The 16973-nt window shown below is 33.0% G+C and overlaps 2 protein-coding genes across 5 annotated transcripts in view; one reads left to right on the top strand and one right to left on the bottom strand.

Moving 5' to 3' along the window:
- Nucleotides 1-2076, bottom strand: part of LOC128158588 (neuroglian-like) — a 76063-nt gene extending 73987 nt beyond the window's left edge. For all 4 annotated transcript variants that reach the window (XM_052821496.1, XM_052821493.1, XM_052821495.1 and 1 more), the window contains exon 1: nt 2014-2076. The gene's annotated coding sequence lies outside the window, so the exon portion shown is untranslated. The remainder of the gene's footprint in view (nt 1-2013) is intronic.
- A 1328-nt stretch (nt 2077-3404) lies between these two features.
- LOC128158594 (meiosis expressed gene 1 protein homolog) lies at nt 3405-8933 on the top strand. The gene is made up of 3 exons (XM_052821512.1): nt 3405-3552; nt 6113-6258; nt 8202-8933. The coding sequence occupies exons 1-3, from the start codon at nt 3543-3545 to the stop codon at nt 8328-8330; spliced, it is 285 nt and encodes a 94-aa protein (XP_052677472.1). The 5' UTR covers nt 3405-3542; the 3' UTR covers nt 8331-8933.
- Nucleotides 8934-16973: the final 8040 nt, after the last annotated feature.

The following is a 16973-nucleotide window of genomic DNA, read 5'->3' as shown; positions in this document are numbered from 1 at the left end:
CTTGTAAACCTGTATGAAGAGTTTTTTTGGGGTTTTTTTACCGTAGGATAACACTTCCGGAAAAAGTCACTCAAATTAACAGGAATTTTTTTGATAATGAAAGATATAATGATCAATAAACTGTACAAATGTCAAATAAGTGAAAAATTTGCAGTGTGGGGATAAAAAATGAATATCTAAAATAATTATTCCAGTAAGTAACAACAAAAGCCCCTGCGGGATTCAAACTCGGGATGTACGGATAACAAGTCATACACTTTAACCACTCGGCTATGGAGTAAGTTACATGTTTCAATCCATAAAATCCTTTTGATAAAAAGAAATGTCATTTCGATCAGTGGTCAGCCATTTTGTGATGATGTGTTATTCCACCTTAAAGCTTTACTTCTGAAGTACTGAAAGTGTTAAATTTGGAATTAAACATTAATTTTAAAGGGACCCTGTATTAGTACATGTGTATAGAATTCATTTTACAAAAAATTGATGAACTTAATTATTAAAGCAAAACTATACTGCCCTTTTACATGGTAAACATGGTACTAAATTTAAATGGTAAGGACAATCATTTTTTTACCATGTCACATGACCACCTTTACAAAATTTGACTCGATCAAGGTCTATTAAGGATGGATTCTTCTCATCATTTTTTACCTCAAGTATATGAACAATTTTTGAACAATCAATTTAAGATACCACCATGGAATTTCTGTGTTATTACACTAAAAAACTCTATTTTAAGCATTGACATTTCATTGACAAATGACCTTCAAGGAAAATCAAGCAAGATTACCCTAAACTGTTTTTGTTTTATTGAAATGAGCATATCTTAAAGTCTCTACACGCTTAATTTCATCATTTTCTGAATATAAGAAATATGAAAAGAATCCATCCTTAAGTTTTCTCACAATGGACTGAGAAATACCCAAATCAAAAATTTCACTCAAAGCATAGGCAAACAACAACTGAAATAGCAATTAAATTTAACCATGTCAGAAATATATTTAAGCTTTAAGATAAAGTTTTTGACAATGTTATAATAAAATATAAACATAACTTCTAATTAGGCCTACGTACTATACGGTATCGTGATACAATAATAAATTTGTGCGGTCACAGTCAATTTTAGTCCCCTACCGGTTTTCACCAGAGGGGACTATAGCTTTCCTCTGCGTCCTTCAGTCCGTCCGTCTGTCTGACTTCTGCAGTTTTCCACACTTTTTTTCTTTATGCGTTTGAGGAATAATATGAAATTTGCTGAACAGCTTCAAAATATCAAACTACAGATCAAGTTTACACTTTTGTAGCGTCTGGTTGACATATTTTCGAAAAAATTAATTTTTTATATTTCAATTTTTTTAATGTTCGGGTTCGATATTCTGCTTAACAGTGCATTATTTTTACAATTTCCTCAAACCTATAGGGGACGTGTATCGCTTATGCAGTACTCTCAGAATGCTTGTTTTCTACTTGTTTCCGATTTAAAAATTGAAACTATCTTAAATACTAAAAATAGAGCAAAAATAGAGCAGAGAACAGCGCAGAATTTCCTGGAAACTTGAAATTAACAATAATAGTATTTGTATAGTTTTATTTAAAAACTAGGGAATAACAAGAAATTATATTGGTGTGGCCTAAAATGTATGTTTACCGAGTTCAGTTCAAAATTACTGATTATTTTGCTGCAATATTTTAGCAAATAGGCCTATAAACATACCGTTCCGTAACATATTCTGAAAATTTAAACAGTGTTAAAGGGGACTGGCTAATTATTAAGGAAGAATATTGCCCTAGCACTGGTTTGCCTGTAAACAGGTACAAACTCAGGGGAAAGGGGCAAACCTACCCAATAATATTTTGATCGAAATCATAGAAATTTTAAAGTGGGACCCCCCCTCCCCCACGCACCCACCAACCCATCCTGTTGCTACCCTTCGGGGCCTGTTCAAAATTATTCTGAAATCGACCCTAAAAAGTTTTGTAAAATATTTGCTAAATATTTCTATCAAACCATACCACAACAAATCTTGGTTCACATCCTACGACAGCACTCATTCTGCAATATTTTCCCGCAATTTTAGAGTAGCCGTTCTTTCGATGTTGAATATTGACTAATCACAGTCGAGAATCTATTCAGGAATGCTGGAGAAAACGTACCCAGGAGAAAACGTACCCAATCTCTAGGGTACGTTTTCTCCAGGAGAAAACGTACCCGGGTACGTTTTCTCCAAGAGAAAACGTACCCTATGAAAATAATAAATAATGGTTTTCATGGATATTCTTAAATGAAACAAAATAAAATATACAATGAACATTTGTTGCTGTTGTTTTTAAATGCATAGTCACGTACTTAAATTATTAAGACAATAATTTGTAACATACACATACACGAAGATGGCCTGAGCAGTTTAATTAGTCGACAATTAATACACCTTAAACGAGACCGTTAAATAATTAGTTTTTATTGCCATCTCATTTGGAGAACTATAATTGAAATCAGGAGATCTCACATGGAGAAACTCAAATCGGTAAGGCTACCGATAAATGGATAATTAGAAGAAGTAGTCAGATAACACTTTATGACAGGTCATTATTAAATTCGTACTAAAATAAAAGTTGCTACAATTATTATAAAGATATTATTCATAAAATGAATATATTTCTATACATCTATGCATTGAAATATGCATTAAAGTAGCATTTGAAAATTATTTAATATGTCCAACCCTTTAAAATTATAAAGTATTAAATTCATATATCTATAAAACTCCTACATTTCTGTATATTTATTATGCAAAATAGTATTTAAAACTATTAAGTAGTATAATTATGATTTTAGTTCTCCAAATGAGATTGCAATAAAAACTAATTATTTAACGGTCTCGTTTAAGGTGTATTAATTGTCGACTAATTAAACTGCTCAGGCCATCTTCGTGTATGTGTATGTTACAAATTATTGTCTTAATAATTTAAGTACGTGACTATGCATTTAAAAACAACAGCAACAAATGTTCATTGTATATTTTATTTTGTTTCATTTAAGAATATCCATGAAAACCATTATTTATTATGATTTTCATAGGGTACGTTTTCTCTTGGAGAAAACGTACCCGGGTACGTTTTCTCCTGGAGAAAACGTACCCTAGAGATTGGGTACGTTTTCTCCTGGGTACGTTTTCTCTTGGGTACGTTTTCTCCTGATACCTATACCCTATTCAGTGCCGCTCAGCAGTTGGTGTGGTAACATGTAAACAAACGTGATTCAAACTCAGTAGAGCGAGACGATTTGACTTGTTTATTCAGGTAACGCTCGATCTTTTCATCCATCCTGATAGTGCGTATTGTCTGGTAAGTTTTTCAAAAGATATCTGGCAGTATCAATTGCTATTGTTATCTATAGACCGGTATTCTGATTGTGTAGACTGTAGATTTGTTGTGTACAGTCAATCTCCAAAACGTACACACGTACATTATACAGCCGACCATTCTTATTTCTTTGACGCCCGTAGTGCTTATTTATAGGATACAGGATATATATTGGAAACATGGCGACAGGTAAAAGTGATAGTGATATATGTTTAAATTCTAAGTTTGCTGCATCAATTGATTTCAAATGTGCATGCACATGCATGAGTGCATTTACCACAGAGGCTTGTGTAAAACTAAAAAAAATCGTTATAAAAGTGGGTACCTCGGAGGAAAAACAAATATCAAAAAAAAATATTTTTTCCTCCGAGGCACCCACTTTTTTTTTTTTACACTTGTTCCGTGCTTTTATGCCATGATACACTTAATGTATAAAATACTCTCTCTCTCTCTCTCTCTCAGTTAATTGTTCTAATGTCGACAAAGAACTATATAATTATATGATATGAGTTGAATTTGGCCCCCATAATTTGCTATTTTTTAAGTGTTTCTGGTACAATTAAATGTTAAATTGTTATATTTTAGAAGAGTTGATGTAAAATACATTTTTCACCTATTTATTTGTGTAGGAGGTCAGTGCCGTATAGGTTTTTATCAGTACTTCGCGTTGTGTTTATTTTTGTTTTGAGACTGAATTTAATGACCGGCATGTCTACATTTAGAATTAAACTTCACTAATTTAATCATAGGGTATGAAAACGACTTTATACTCTCAATATAGATAAACCAGATATAATAAACCAAACTCAAAGTAAATGAAAACCAAGATTAACAACCCTTTATAAATTTATTATAACAAAATAAGAACACAAGTCAATAGCAAGTACTTAAAATCCCCCAACCCTAAAACCTAACTTTAACAGGGACCTCAAATAGACAGACGAGACGGGAACTCAGGAGAAAAGTAGCTAGCAAAACCAGCTGTCTCCCTCATCAAATAAGGACTTATATACACAACTTTATATATGGGACAAAACAGTAGACAACTGTCATTAACGTTATTGGTTATCGTATAAAGTGGGCTTTACCAAAGTAAAAGAATAAAATCACATCCGGATCTACCACATTTGATTTATTTGCACTCACTGGCAGTATATGACGTCAGAAGTGACGCTATTTCTATAATTCAATCAAAATCAGTCAAAAATTGACATTTTTCTTATCGTTTTATAAATGGGAAATGTAGAGCGCATGCTTGAACAAGGAACATTTTTTTGTCACTTATTAGCCCTGGCTTATATAGATACATCTCTGATTGAAATATTTTGTTTGTTCAAGCATGCGGCGACTATGTTTTCTGAAAGAAAAACTGCATGCTTGAAAACAAGCTGTTTTATGCTAAAAATTCAAAAATGGCGGGAAAAGGTTTTCTTTACAATGTCATTATATTTCTAAATTGTGGGCAGTTGAATCAATATGAACATTATGTAAATATAAACATCACATATATATCTGTACAAAGAATTACAGTAAAATGATGTTCATTTTAGGGGGCCAAAGCCTTAGGTAGCTAAACACAGTTTCATATAAAATCCAGGGGTCTGCGGAAAAGCATGATGGGTTGGGATTTTCCTGCTATTTTTATGCGGTATACATGAAAATAAAATTTTTAAACTCTCAGTTGCATAATATAGTGAATTATTTCTCGAATACATGAAAAAAGTATGTAGAAAAATTTTAAAAATTAATTTTTTGAGACTCTAAAATAAAGGGCGGTAACTCCAAAAACATCCCGATTTTACACATGCAGAATTTCATGAATTTTTTAGCGGGTAACATAGCTCTTTAAAAAGCTGGCGAATGTACCCTGAAAATACTATAAAATGATGCCTAAGGACTTGTTCTTGAAAATGTACAGAAATAAAAATGGCTGATTTGGTTGCATTCTGCTTTTAGGGGGAGCCTAAAATGCATGGGTGTACTGCATTTAGAGCATGCGCGGATCCAGAAAATTTTTCCAGGGGGGGTCCGAAGGATAATTGTGTTTGCCAGGGGGGGTCCGAGGCATATTTTCGCGATAATTTTACTATGTAGATTTAATAAATTTTCATTTTCCAGGGGGGGTCGGGACCCCCCCGACCCCCCCTCTAGATCCGCGCATGTAGAGGCACCCTTTTGTCTATTTTCCGCATGTTTTGAGTGCCAAATAAATTCTAGCATTAAGTTACATGTGCATTATTTTTAAATATTTACAAAATTCACGATTTTATCTTTCCATTGATATATAAATATATTTGTAACATATTTTAACAATTTATTTTTATAGGGGTCAGTTTTGCTTGCCCCTAATCTGAAAACGTCCTTATAACGTTACATATAAAACTGTTTTTTCACCCTTAGCCCCCCCCCCCCCCCCAATTTTTTTTTTTGCAAAGGTAGACCTAACCATTAGGCACATAGCATCTGTAGAGAGGGGCCAGCCCCCTTCCACTTTTTCTCAAAGGAGTCAATTTGAGAGGTATACTAGCCCCCTGCCCCCCCCCCCCCCCCAAAAAAAAAAAAGAAAAGAAATTTCATCATTTGGGAATTTTTTTTGGACAGGTAAGATATTTTATATGTATATATATATATATATATATATATAGGTATACTATATATGCTTCCGGCGCCATTGTTACATTATGTATATATTACATGGTCATGGTGACTTGGTCTGTAAATCATTATAAAACTTCTTGATATTTTCCAGGTGTGTATAGAATAGCAAATATGTCAGTGAAACCTACAAAGATGGTGCGTGCAACATCGTGGAGTGACGATGTAGAAGAAGCGTATCGGTTCCAGTTGGCCGGATACAGGGACGCACAGGATTACGTAGTCTGCAATAAAGCCGAGGTAAATTCTGTCACCATTGATACCCCCAAATAAAACAGTTGTGATGGGGTTGGGTATATTTGAACAATAAAATGCTATCTTTAATGATTCATTCGGGATATAAAGGTAGCGACATTGCAGAAAAAATACATAACCAGCATTAGCTGGTTATATAAATTTTTCCTGCAATGATCGCTACCTTCATAACTTGCATGAATCATAAAAGATAGCATTTTATTGTTTATATAAACATTTTTACTTTAACTAATTAATAAATTGAATATGAAAAGTTAGTAAAATTCACTAAATTACTGTTAATGTACATATAAGTATGTCAGCTAAAAGAAACAGCCAAAATCGTCTCCTGTGAGATTTTGAGTCTGGCATCATCATGATTATTTCGTGCAGTCCCTGATTTTAATGAGGTCGCTGTAGGTGCCAATTTCAGTCCTGTCAGTTTCAGCCGCTGTAGATTTCGACCAATTGATAAATGGGGCGTGTAGATTTCAGTCTGGCTGTTTCTATAGAGCTTAATGAATTAGCTTTAACTTTCCGTAAGAAATAGAGGAACTTATACTTGTAAATATATAAGGAATCATTCTTTGAGTATTATGAGGTGATAATTTTGGTTGGGGCGTGATCAAATCCAATAAAGCCCGAAGGGCTTTATGATAGATTTGATCATGCCCCGGCAGAAATTATCACCTCATAATATTCAAAGAATGATTCCTTATTACCTATATTTATATAATTTTAAGCCATCGTACGATTAAATATTTAAATATAAATAAACAAACCCCGCTGGCGCCTCAATTTGGCGTCATTTGTATTTATTTATTAGTTATATAGTACAAAATCGATACGTAGTGTTATCACAGGCAAAGACACTGGTCACTGGATAATGTAAATATATTAATTTATTTTCACAAATTATATAGATATAGTTTGTTTGGAACGAAGCACATACTCGGAGTGTGTTCAGTATTGTTATGAATGAATTTCGCAAAGTGGCACAATAATGGAGTTTAATATCTGATAAAAGATGACAAGTTTCATTGTCAGATTAAATTGAATTTTTGTGAATAGGAGAAAAGAAGTATGTATTTAAATTCATATATGCAAGATCACTTGCTCATTGGTGACAAAAAGAAAAATTTAATATGAACAATATTTATGCATTATACCATGTAAATGAAGAATGATGTATTCACATAATTTCAATATAGAATTCATTATTGAAAAATTAGAACTTTTAATATCAATAGACATTTGCGGATCCAGAAAATTTTTCCAAGGGGGGTCCGAAGGATAATTGTGTTTGCCAGGGGGGGTCCGAGGCATATTTTCGCGATAATTTTACTATGTAAATTTAATAAATTTTCATTTTCCAGGGGGGGTCGGGACCCCCCCGACCCCCCCTCTAGATCCGCGCATGAATAGACCTTTGTTACCTGAATAAAATGCGTACAGATTCCATTCTAAAAATTTGTGCACAAGGAAATCTTAGTTTGGAGAATATATTTTTCTGCATCAGTTCCTGTCGATTCTGGATATCAATATGTAATTAATGAATTTAGTGAACAGGTCCCAAACTTAAAATTTTCACGATGAAATCTTAGTTGTTTTGTCTCAGCATATATATTCTTCTGCATATCATGTTTCTATAAAATACCATTAAAAATTCCAGATTTGATTGTTTCATAATTTCATTCTATTATATTCTATCATTATGTCTCCATTTGCTGTGAATGGCATCTAGATAGAATGTTCTATCATCAAAATTATTTTGTTGTAAAATAAAGTTTAGCCTGGTCACTGAACAAATCATTCCATGCTAGGTCAAGGGAAGGGGTGAGGGTAGGGGTCTCTACACCCCCTCCTCAATTTATTTTTTATTCACTTGTTTTATGCTGTTATAATGATGATTTATAACTTTATTAAATGAGATTTCATTTCTTTTACAGGCAGACAGATGGCCACACAATGGATATATAAAGAAGCTGATTCGTAAGGATGGGTGCTGGTACTACTTCAACAAAAGCCGAGAGTGTTCCGACAAAGATGTACCCAAGTGCAAACTATATTCCTATTAATTATCTACTCCCTCTAGCTAGCTAATTAACACTGAATTATAAAGACTGTGTCTGTAAATATTATACATGTATATGGGAAGTCTGCATGTTAAATATCTGAAGTGTTACAAGCTTGAAATTCTTTTTGTGTGTGTTTGTTTAAAGTCTTTTATTTATATCTTGATGTTTTGAAAATTTTCACTGAAACTATTTCCCATGCATGAAACATTCAGCCTCATGTCCATTCATATCATCACCATGTTATAACATGCTTCATTTTTAATTTTTTTTATTTATTTTGCCCAAAAGTTGGCATGTCGGATATGATCGGTCACGGATGTGGCCGACTGTGTGAAATTTTAATCACATTCAAGTAGATTATTTATACACTAGCGTACTGTGGCCATGCTGTAAATAACTATTACATGAATTATTGATTTGCACTCATGCAGATTTTTCTTCATAGGATGAGAAGTACTCTAGGAGATCAGTATTAACTAGCATTTTGTTGGATGTGACCCGAGTTATAATGTGTCAGAGTGCTGGATATTTGAAGTACACATTTTAAGAGTACTGATTGAATATAAAAGGCAGTTGTTGATCAATAAATTGACAAACAAGAAACATTCGTTTCTGGGTTATTATTATTTTTTTTTTTAAAAAAAGACAAACTCTGGTTGAAAGATGAGTTTACAGGACAGTGGTATTGTATGATTTTGTTTCCCTCGTTTTACTTGTTGTCAATAGTTGAAGCATGCATAATTACAATTACATAATACATCCCTAATTAATGTCTCAGAAGCAATGGTCCAGCCACTACCTTTGTATATGTATTGACTACTTAGGACCATTTCACAGCTCTCAAGATTCCTTCACCGCAAATATGGTTTCACGATGAAATTTGACATACAAATCTCAGTGCAGAGAGGTTAATCAATGAACCCCATGATTTTATTTATTTCAATTTTCCAACAATTTACTATTATTCTATAATTTTTAAAGTCGGCATCCTATCATTGCTCCATGTTTGTTTTCAATGGTGATCTTTCAAGAATGCAATAAGTTTTATTGTTATACTTTCATGTTAAATACCGAAATCTGATTGGTTAAGACGCAGTTAATAAAATTTACTATTACCCTCAGCGTTAGCAACGCACTTGGCAACGGGTAACATTAAAAAATATTACATGCGCGAAAATTATGCGCGTACGGTTCGCTGTAGAATTCACGTTATTCCTATATAATTCAATTCTGGTTGTAACGCGCTTTCTGATTGGCTAAAAAATTATTTTATATCGTATAAAGAATGTTGCCTACGTCATAGTAAGACTAACGTCAAATACGTATCAATACGCCTGACGTTACGTTTGAATTTTGTACAATTTTACATCATTGTTAAGGTCAAATGACCGTTTTTATCTACAATGAAGAGTAAAAAATTAAATTATAAGTAATGAATTCAATATTTATTAGTTTTATACAATATAAAATGGTTTGGAACAGTTTACGCTTTTTTATAAACCGCTTCGCGGTTTATAAAGCGTAAACTGCCCCAAACCATTTTATATCGTATAAAACAAATAAATATTGAATTCATTCCTTAAATAAAAGCAGTAAAATTTTCTTAAAAATTTTAAAAAAGACATTCAGTATAACAAAATAAATAGTGCCTGTTTGGGAGGATAACAGTTGAAATTGACACCCCTCGAAAACCATTGTCAACCTCCGCATCTTTAATGATTCATTCGGGATATAAAGGTAGCGACATTGCAGAAAAAATACATAACCAGCATTAGCTGGTTATATAAATTTTTCCTGCAATGATCGCTACCTTCATAACTTGCATGAATCATAAAAGATAGCATTTTATTGTTTATATAAACATTTTTACTTTAACTAATTAATAAATTGAATATGAAAAGTTAGTAAAATTCACTAAATTACTGTTAATGTACATATAAGTATGTCAGCTAAAAGAAACAGCCAAAATCGTCTCCTGTGAGATTTTGAGTCTGGCATCATCATGATTATTTCGTGCAGTCCCTGATTTTAATGAGGTCGCTGTAGGTGCCAATTTCAGTCCTGTCAGTTTCAGCCGCTGTAGATTTCGACCAATTGATAAATGGGGCGTGTAGATTTCAGTCTGGCTGTTTCTATAGAGCTTAATGAATTAGCTTTAACTTTCCGTAAGAAATAGAGGAACTTATACTTGTAAATATATAAGGAATCATTCTTTGAGTATTATGAGGTGATAATTTTGGTTGGGGCGTGATCAAATCCAATAAAGCCCGAAGGGCTTTATGATAGATTTGATCATGCCCCGGCAGAAATTATCACCTCATAATATTCAAAGAATGATTCCTTATTACCTATATTTATATAATTTTAAGCCATCGTACGATTAAATATTTAAATATAAATAAACAAACCCCGCTGGCGCCTCAATTTGGCGTCATTTGTATTTATTTATTAGTTATATAGTACAAAATCGATACGTAGTGTTATCACAGGCAAAGACACTGGTCACTGGATAATGTAAATATATTAATTTATTTTCACAAATTATATAGATATAGTTTGTTTGGAACGAAGCACATACTCGGAGTGTGTTCAGTATTGTTATGAATGAATTTCGCAAAGTGGCACAATAATGGAGTTTAATATCTGATAAAAGATGACAAGTTTCATTGTCAGATTAAATTGAATTTTTGTGAATAGGAGAAAAGAAGTATGTATTTAAATTCATATATGCAAGATCACTTGCTCATTGGTGACAAAAAGAAAAATTTAATATGAACAATATTTATGCATTATACCATGTAAATGAAGAATGATGTATTCACATAATTTCAATATAGAATTCATTATTGAAAAATTAGAACTTTTAATATCAATAGACATTTGCGGATCCAGAAAATTTTTCCAAGGGGGGTCCGAAGGATAATTGTGTTTGCCAGGGGGGGTCCGAGGCATATTTTCGCGATAATTTTACTATGTAAATTTAATAAATTTTCATTTTCCAGGGGGGGTCGGGACCCCCCCGACCCCCCCTCTAGATCCGCGCATGAATAGACCTTTGTTACCTGAATAAAATGCGTACAGATTCCATTCTAAAAATTTGTGCACAAGGAAATCTTAGTTTGGAGAATATATTTTTCTGCATCAGTTCCTGTCGATTCTGGATATCAATATGTAATTAATGAATTTAGTGAACAGGTCCCAAACTTAAAATTTTCACGATGAAATCTTAGTTGTTTTGTCTCAGCATATATATTCTTCTGCATATCATGTTTCTATAAAATACCATTAAAAATTCCAGATTTGATTGTTTCATAATTTCATTCTATTATATTCTATCATTATGTCTCCATTTGCTGTGAATGGCATCTAGATAGAATGTTCTATCATCAAAATTATTTTGTTGTAAAATAAAGTTTAGCCTGGTCACTGAACAAATCATTCCATGCTAGGTCAAGGGAAGGGGTGAGGGTAGGGGTCTCTACACCCCCTCCTCAATTTATTTTTTATTCACTTGTTTTATGCTGTTATAATGATGATTTATAACTTTATTAAATGAGATTTCATTTCTTTTACAGGCAGACAGATGGCCACACAATGGATATATAAAGAAGCTGATTCGTAAGGATGGGTGCTGGTACTACTTCAACAAAAGCCGAGAGTGTTCCGACAAAGATGTACCCAAGTGCAAACTATATTCCTATTAATTATCTACTCCCTCTAGCTAGCTAATTAACACTGAATTATAAAGACTGTGTCTGTAAATATTATACATGTATATGGGAAGTCTGCATGTTAAATATCTGAAGTGTTACAAGCTTGAAATTCTTTTTGTGTGTGTTTGTTTAAAGTCTTTTATTTATATCTTGATGTTTTGAAAATTTTCACTGAAACTATTTCCCATGCATGAAACATTCAGCCTCATGTCCATTCATATCATCACCATGTTATAACATGCTTCATTTTTAATTTTTTTTATTTATTTTGCCCAAAAGTTGGCATGTCGGATATGATCGGTCACGGATGTGGCCGACTGTGTGAAATTTTAATCACATTCAAGTAGATTATTTATACACTAGCGTACTGTGGCCATGCTGTAAATAACTATTACATGAATTATTGATTTGCACTCATGCAGATTTTTCTTCATAGGATGAGAAGTACTCTAGGAGATCAGTATTAACTAGCATTTTGTTGGATGTGACCCGAGTTATAATGTGTCAGAGTGCTGGATATTTGAAGTACACATTTTAAGAGTACTGATTGAATATAAAAGGCAGTTGTTGATCAATAAATTGACAAACAAGAAACATTCGTTTCTGGGTTATTATTATTTTTTTTTTTAAAAAAAGACAAACTCTGGTTGAAAGATGAGTTTACAGGACAGTGGTATTGTATGATTTTGTTTCCCTCGTTTTACTTGTTGTCAATAGTTGAAGCATGCATAATTACAATTACATAATACATCCCTAATTAATGTCTCAGAAGCAATGGTCCAGCCACTACCTTTGTATATGTATTGACTACTTAGGACCATTTCACAGCTCTCAAGATTCCTTCACCGCAAATATGGTTTCACGATGAAATTTGACATACAAATCTCAGTGCAGAGAGGTTAATCAATGAACCCCATGATTTTATTTATTTCAATTTTCCAACAATTTACTATTATTCTATAATTTTTAAAGTCGGCATCCTATCATTGCTCCATGTTTGTTTTCAATGGTGATCTTTCAAGAATGCAATAAGTTTTATTGTTATACTTTCATGTTAAATACCGAAATCTGATTGGTTAAGACGCAGTTAATAAAATTTACTATTACCCTCAGCGTTAGCAACGCACTTGGCAACGGGTAACATTAAAAAATATTAAATGCGCGAAAATTATGCGCGTACGGTTCGCTGTAGAATTCACGTTATTCCTATATAATTCAATTCTGGTTGTAACGCGCTTTCTGATTGGCTAAAAAATTATTTTATATCGTATAAAGAATGTTGCCTACGTCATAGTAAGACTAACGTCAAATACGTATCAATACGCCTGACGTTACGTTTGAATTTTGTACAATTTTACATCATTGTTAAGGTCAAATGACCGTTTTTATCTACAATGAAGAGTAAAAAATTAAATTATAAGTAATGAATTCAATATTTATTAGTTTTATACAATATAAAATGGTTTGGAACAGTTTACGCTTTTTTATAAACCGCTTCGCGGTTTATAAAGCGTAAACTGCCCCAAACCATTTTATATCGTATAAAACAAATAAATATTGAATTCATTCCTTAAATAAAAGCAGTAAAATTTTCTTAAAAATTTTAAAAAAGACATTCAGTATAACAAAATAAATAGTGCCTGTTTGGGAGGATAACAGTTGAAATTGACACCCCTCGAAAACCATTGTCAACCTCCGCTTCGCGTCGGTTGACAATGGTTTTCTCGGGGTGTCAATTTCAACTGTTACCCTCCCAAACAGGCACTATTTATATAATAAAACTACTTTTCAAGCGCTGTAAATATTTATTTGGTAACCTACAGACTCTTTACAGAAGGCGGAAAACAAAGCTACATCTATACATCTATGGTAAATCCACCCCGGCTAGTTTTTAATCCCGGTCTACATGGTCCGATGAGTAGTGCTATTTATTTATTTTTTTCTCTGTTTATCAAATTGCGCAAATAATTAAATTCTTACAATGCATGCAAAAGTATACTTTAAATTCTAGCAATTCAGCATTGGTAAGTAAGGGCTTATGATCTAAAGCAGAATATGCAGTCATTGATAGGTAAACTGGATGACATTTTCTCTCGTTCTATTTCTTGAGAGTTAAGCTTTAAAAATACGTGTACAGTACTTATAAAGAAATAGTAATAAAGATGGGTGGGAGGGGGGGGGGTAGATAAGATAGCGTAGATGCCCATTCGTTTTAGTCAAAATCTACAAGTTTTTTTTTCTTCAATTAAATCTATTTGATAATGTTATAATACAAGTTTGCACAAGCAAAAGTTCTGACTATATTCAGTCTTAAATACACTTTAACAAACGATAAGAAAAACGAAATTGCATTTACAGAGATTTGTGGGGTCGGTAACATAGGCGTCGGAACCAGGGGGCTAGGGGGGGGGGCTTAGCCTCCCCACTTTTTTTGCAAAGTTAGACCCTACCATTGGCCACATAGCATCATAGAGGGTCCAGCCCCCCCCCCCCCCCACCACACACACACACACTTTTTCTCGCAGCAAATATAATTGTTTGCAAGTTTACCATGAAAAAATTGAATTATTGAGAAATTGGGGTAATAGGGTATATTAGTTTTTTTTTGCTCGTCAAGATTTCTGAGGATTAGTCTACCCCCCCCCCAACTTTCAATTTGCTTCCGACGCCACTGGGTAAAGTTTACAGGCGTTTTCTTACCCTCGTGAACATATTGCGGAAATATCGAGTGGACTTCGCCGGCGCGGGAATTCTGACGGTACGTTTTTCGTCACTCTACACTGAATCTAGCTGTAGACGGCATATGTAGATTGAATTTGACATATAAATATTGATATAAATATAAAAAAAAACCCATGCAGAGTAATTATTTTATATAAATTCCAAATTATACTAGTATCTGATACGATATTTATTCTCTCTCTCTCTCTCTCTCTCTCTCTCTCTCTCTCTCTCTCTCTCTCTCTCTCTCTCTCTCATGCATGCTTCTAATGTCAGCGACTAATTTTTTTAAGCGACTATTAACAAAACGATGCCATGCATATATATGCACATTTTTGACAGTTAAGGCGAAGCAGGAATAAAATTCTACAATTATACTACTTCAATTACTTCTTTTAGCAGTTAGCACGTATATAGATGTTTTAAATAATCTCTTTGTTATTTCTGATATTATCTATTTATTTCTTCATAAACTTTCGTTAACTTAATTCTTCTATAAGAACATTTATAATAGCTTATTGCAAGATAAAGAAAAAAATATCTTAAAGTTTAAAAAATCAATGGTGTATAATATGAGTGAGATATGTCTCGTCAAATATAAAATGAAGTTTCCCTTGCCCATATTTAACAAATACGAATTATTAAATTAAATAATGACAATTTTTAATAAACCTGAAAAAACCCTAGAGACTCTAAATGTTATTAACATGTTTTAGGATGCCACATACTTGTGAAGATCTCAACAGATCAAATAAATTCACGTGTTTATTTGATTCTCATTTTTACATCGGTTTATTGTCTGAAAGAAGAATCAAAGGCCGGAACGGCCACAAAGGCGTCGAGCTGACATTTTTTTTCTTTTATGTAGAATGATACCAATAATTTGAATTTCTGTACTATAATAGTCATATCAAATGATATTAGACTTAGAATAGAAAGTATATGAAATATGTTTTCTGCTGCTTTAAAAACAAAAATCAGTATATTTTCTTATAAAATAGGTAGTGGTGCTTTTTTAATACAATAACTCATCATAATTGCAAAAATCGAAGAAATTCCAAAGTTCAAAAATAATTTGTTTCTTTCTGCTTCAAACAGTCTTTGAACAACTTTCACAGTTTCATAATTTGAATACATTAACAGTGTGTCCCTAATTATAATAATAAAACATACATTTATTTATTTCAATTCCCGTTTGAAACAAGATTTCCTATGGTATGGTTGTTTACAAACAAATCCACAACACGTGCTATCTAAATTGCTTGACCAAACAAACTGCATTATCGAGTTTATTTTTTGCAACGAAATTACTAGATAGGTTTATCGCTTACATTTATTTTGGAGACCGTGCCCGATAACAAATAAATTTACATCTAAAATGTTATTTCTATCGGGCACGGTCTCCAATTAAAATGTAAGCGATAAACTAAAATAATATCTAGTGAATCTTTACACTTAGGCCTGATTATATTCATCCGCCATTTCTTGATTAAGCAAATTTATTCTTATGCAATGAGTTGTCAATCACCAGGGAGGCAAAGTTGGGTTTTTTGTGCACAATTTAGTTGAATAAATGGGAAAAAAATCTTGTAATACGTTTAATACTTTTAGGAACTTATTTCTTAATAATGCGCATTTAAAAGGCGGTGCAGCGCGTGAATTTTGGACGATTGCCAATCCAGACGATCGCTAGAAGGCTGCCGAGCATTAGCTCGACGCCTTAAAAAAACAGTTCCGTTTTATTTTAACTTAAGTTATCACTTCGTTCTGTTATTATAACCTTTGTAAGTGATATGACGAGTTATGATTTTTTAAACATTTTATGTTTTCATTTTTTTCCTCTTTTCTCCAAAATTTTAACAACTGAACAGGAATCAATGTATTGGTCACAAAGTTGCTAGTTCTAGATCTGAAGCAATACTGATTTATTTCCGGATAAGCATAGAACTTACTCTATCGACGAGTCTTTCTTCCTATTTAACTATTTTAACCACTTTTCACACAAAAAGTTAACAGGAATTATCATGTATCAGTCGGCATTTATTGATCTTCGGTCCTTACATTCGTACGTTTTTTCTCCCTAAAATATAATTTCTATAGAGAAATCAGCACATCCAGCAATACGGGGAAAACACCCTCCTAATTCCGCACCCAAGTCAATATTAACACATGCGTACAACTAAAAAAAGGGGGGGGGGGTGTCCGGAGC

The sequence above is a fragment of the Crassostrea angulata genome, chromosome 8 (genome assembly GCF_025612915.1).
Source record: "Crassostrea angulata isolate pt1a10 chromosome 8, ASM2561291v2, whole genome shotgun sequence".
Lineage (NCBI taxonomy): Eukaryota > Metazoa > Mollusca > Bivalvia > Ostreida > Ostreidae > Magallana > Magallana angulata.
The sequence above is the reverse complement of the archived record's forward strand: the minus strand, read 5'-3'. Positions and strand labels throughout refer to the sequence as shown.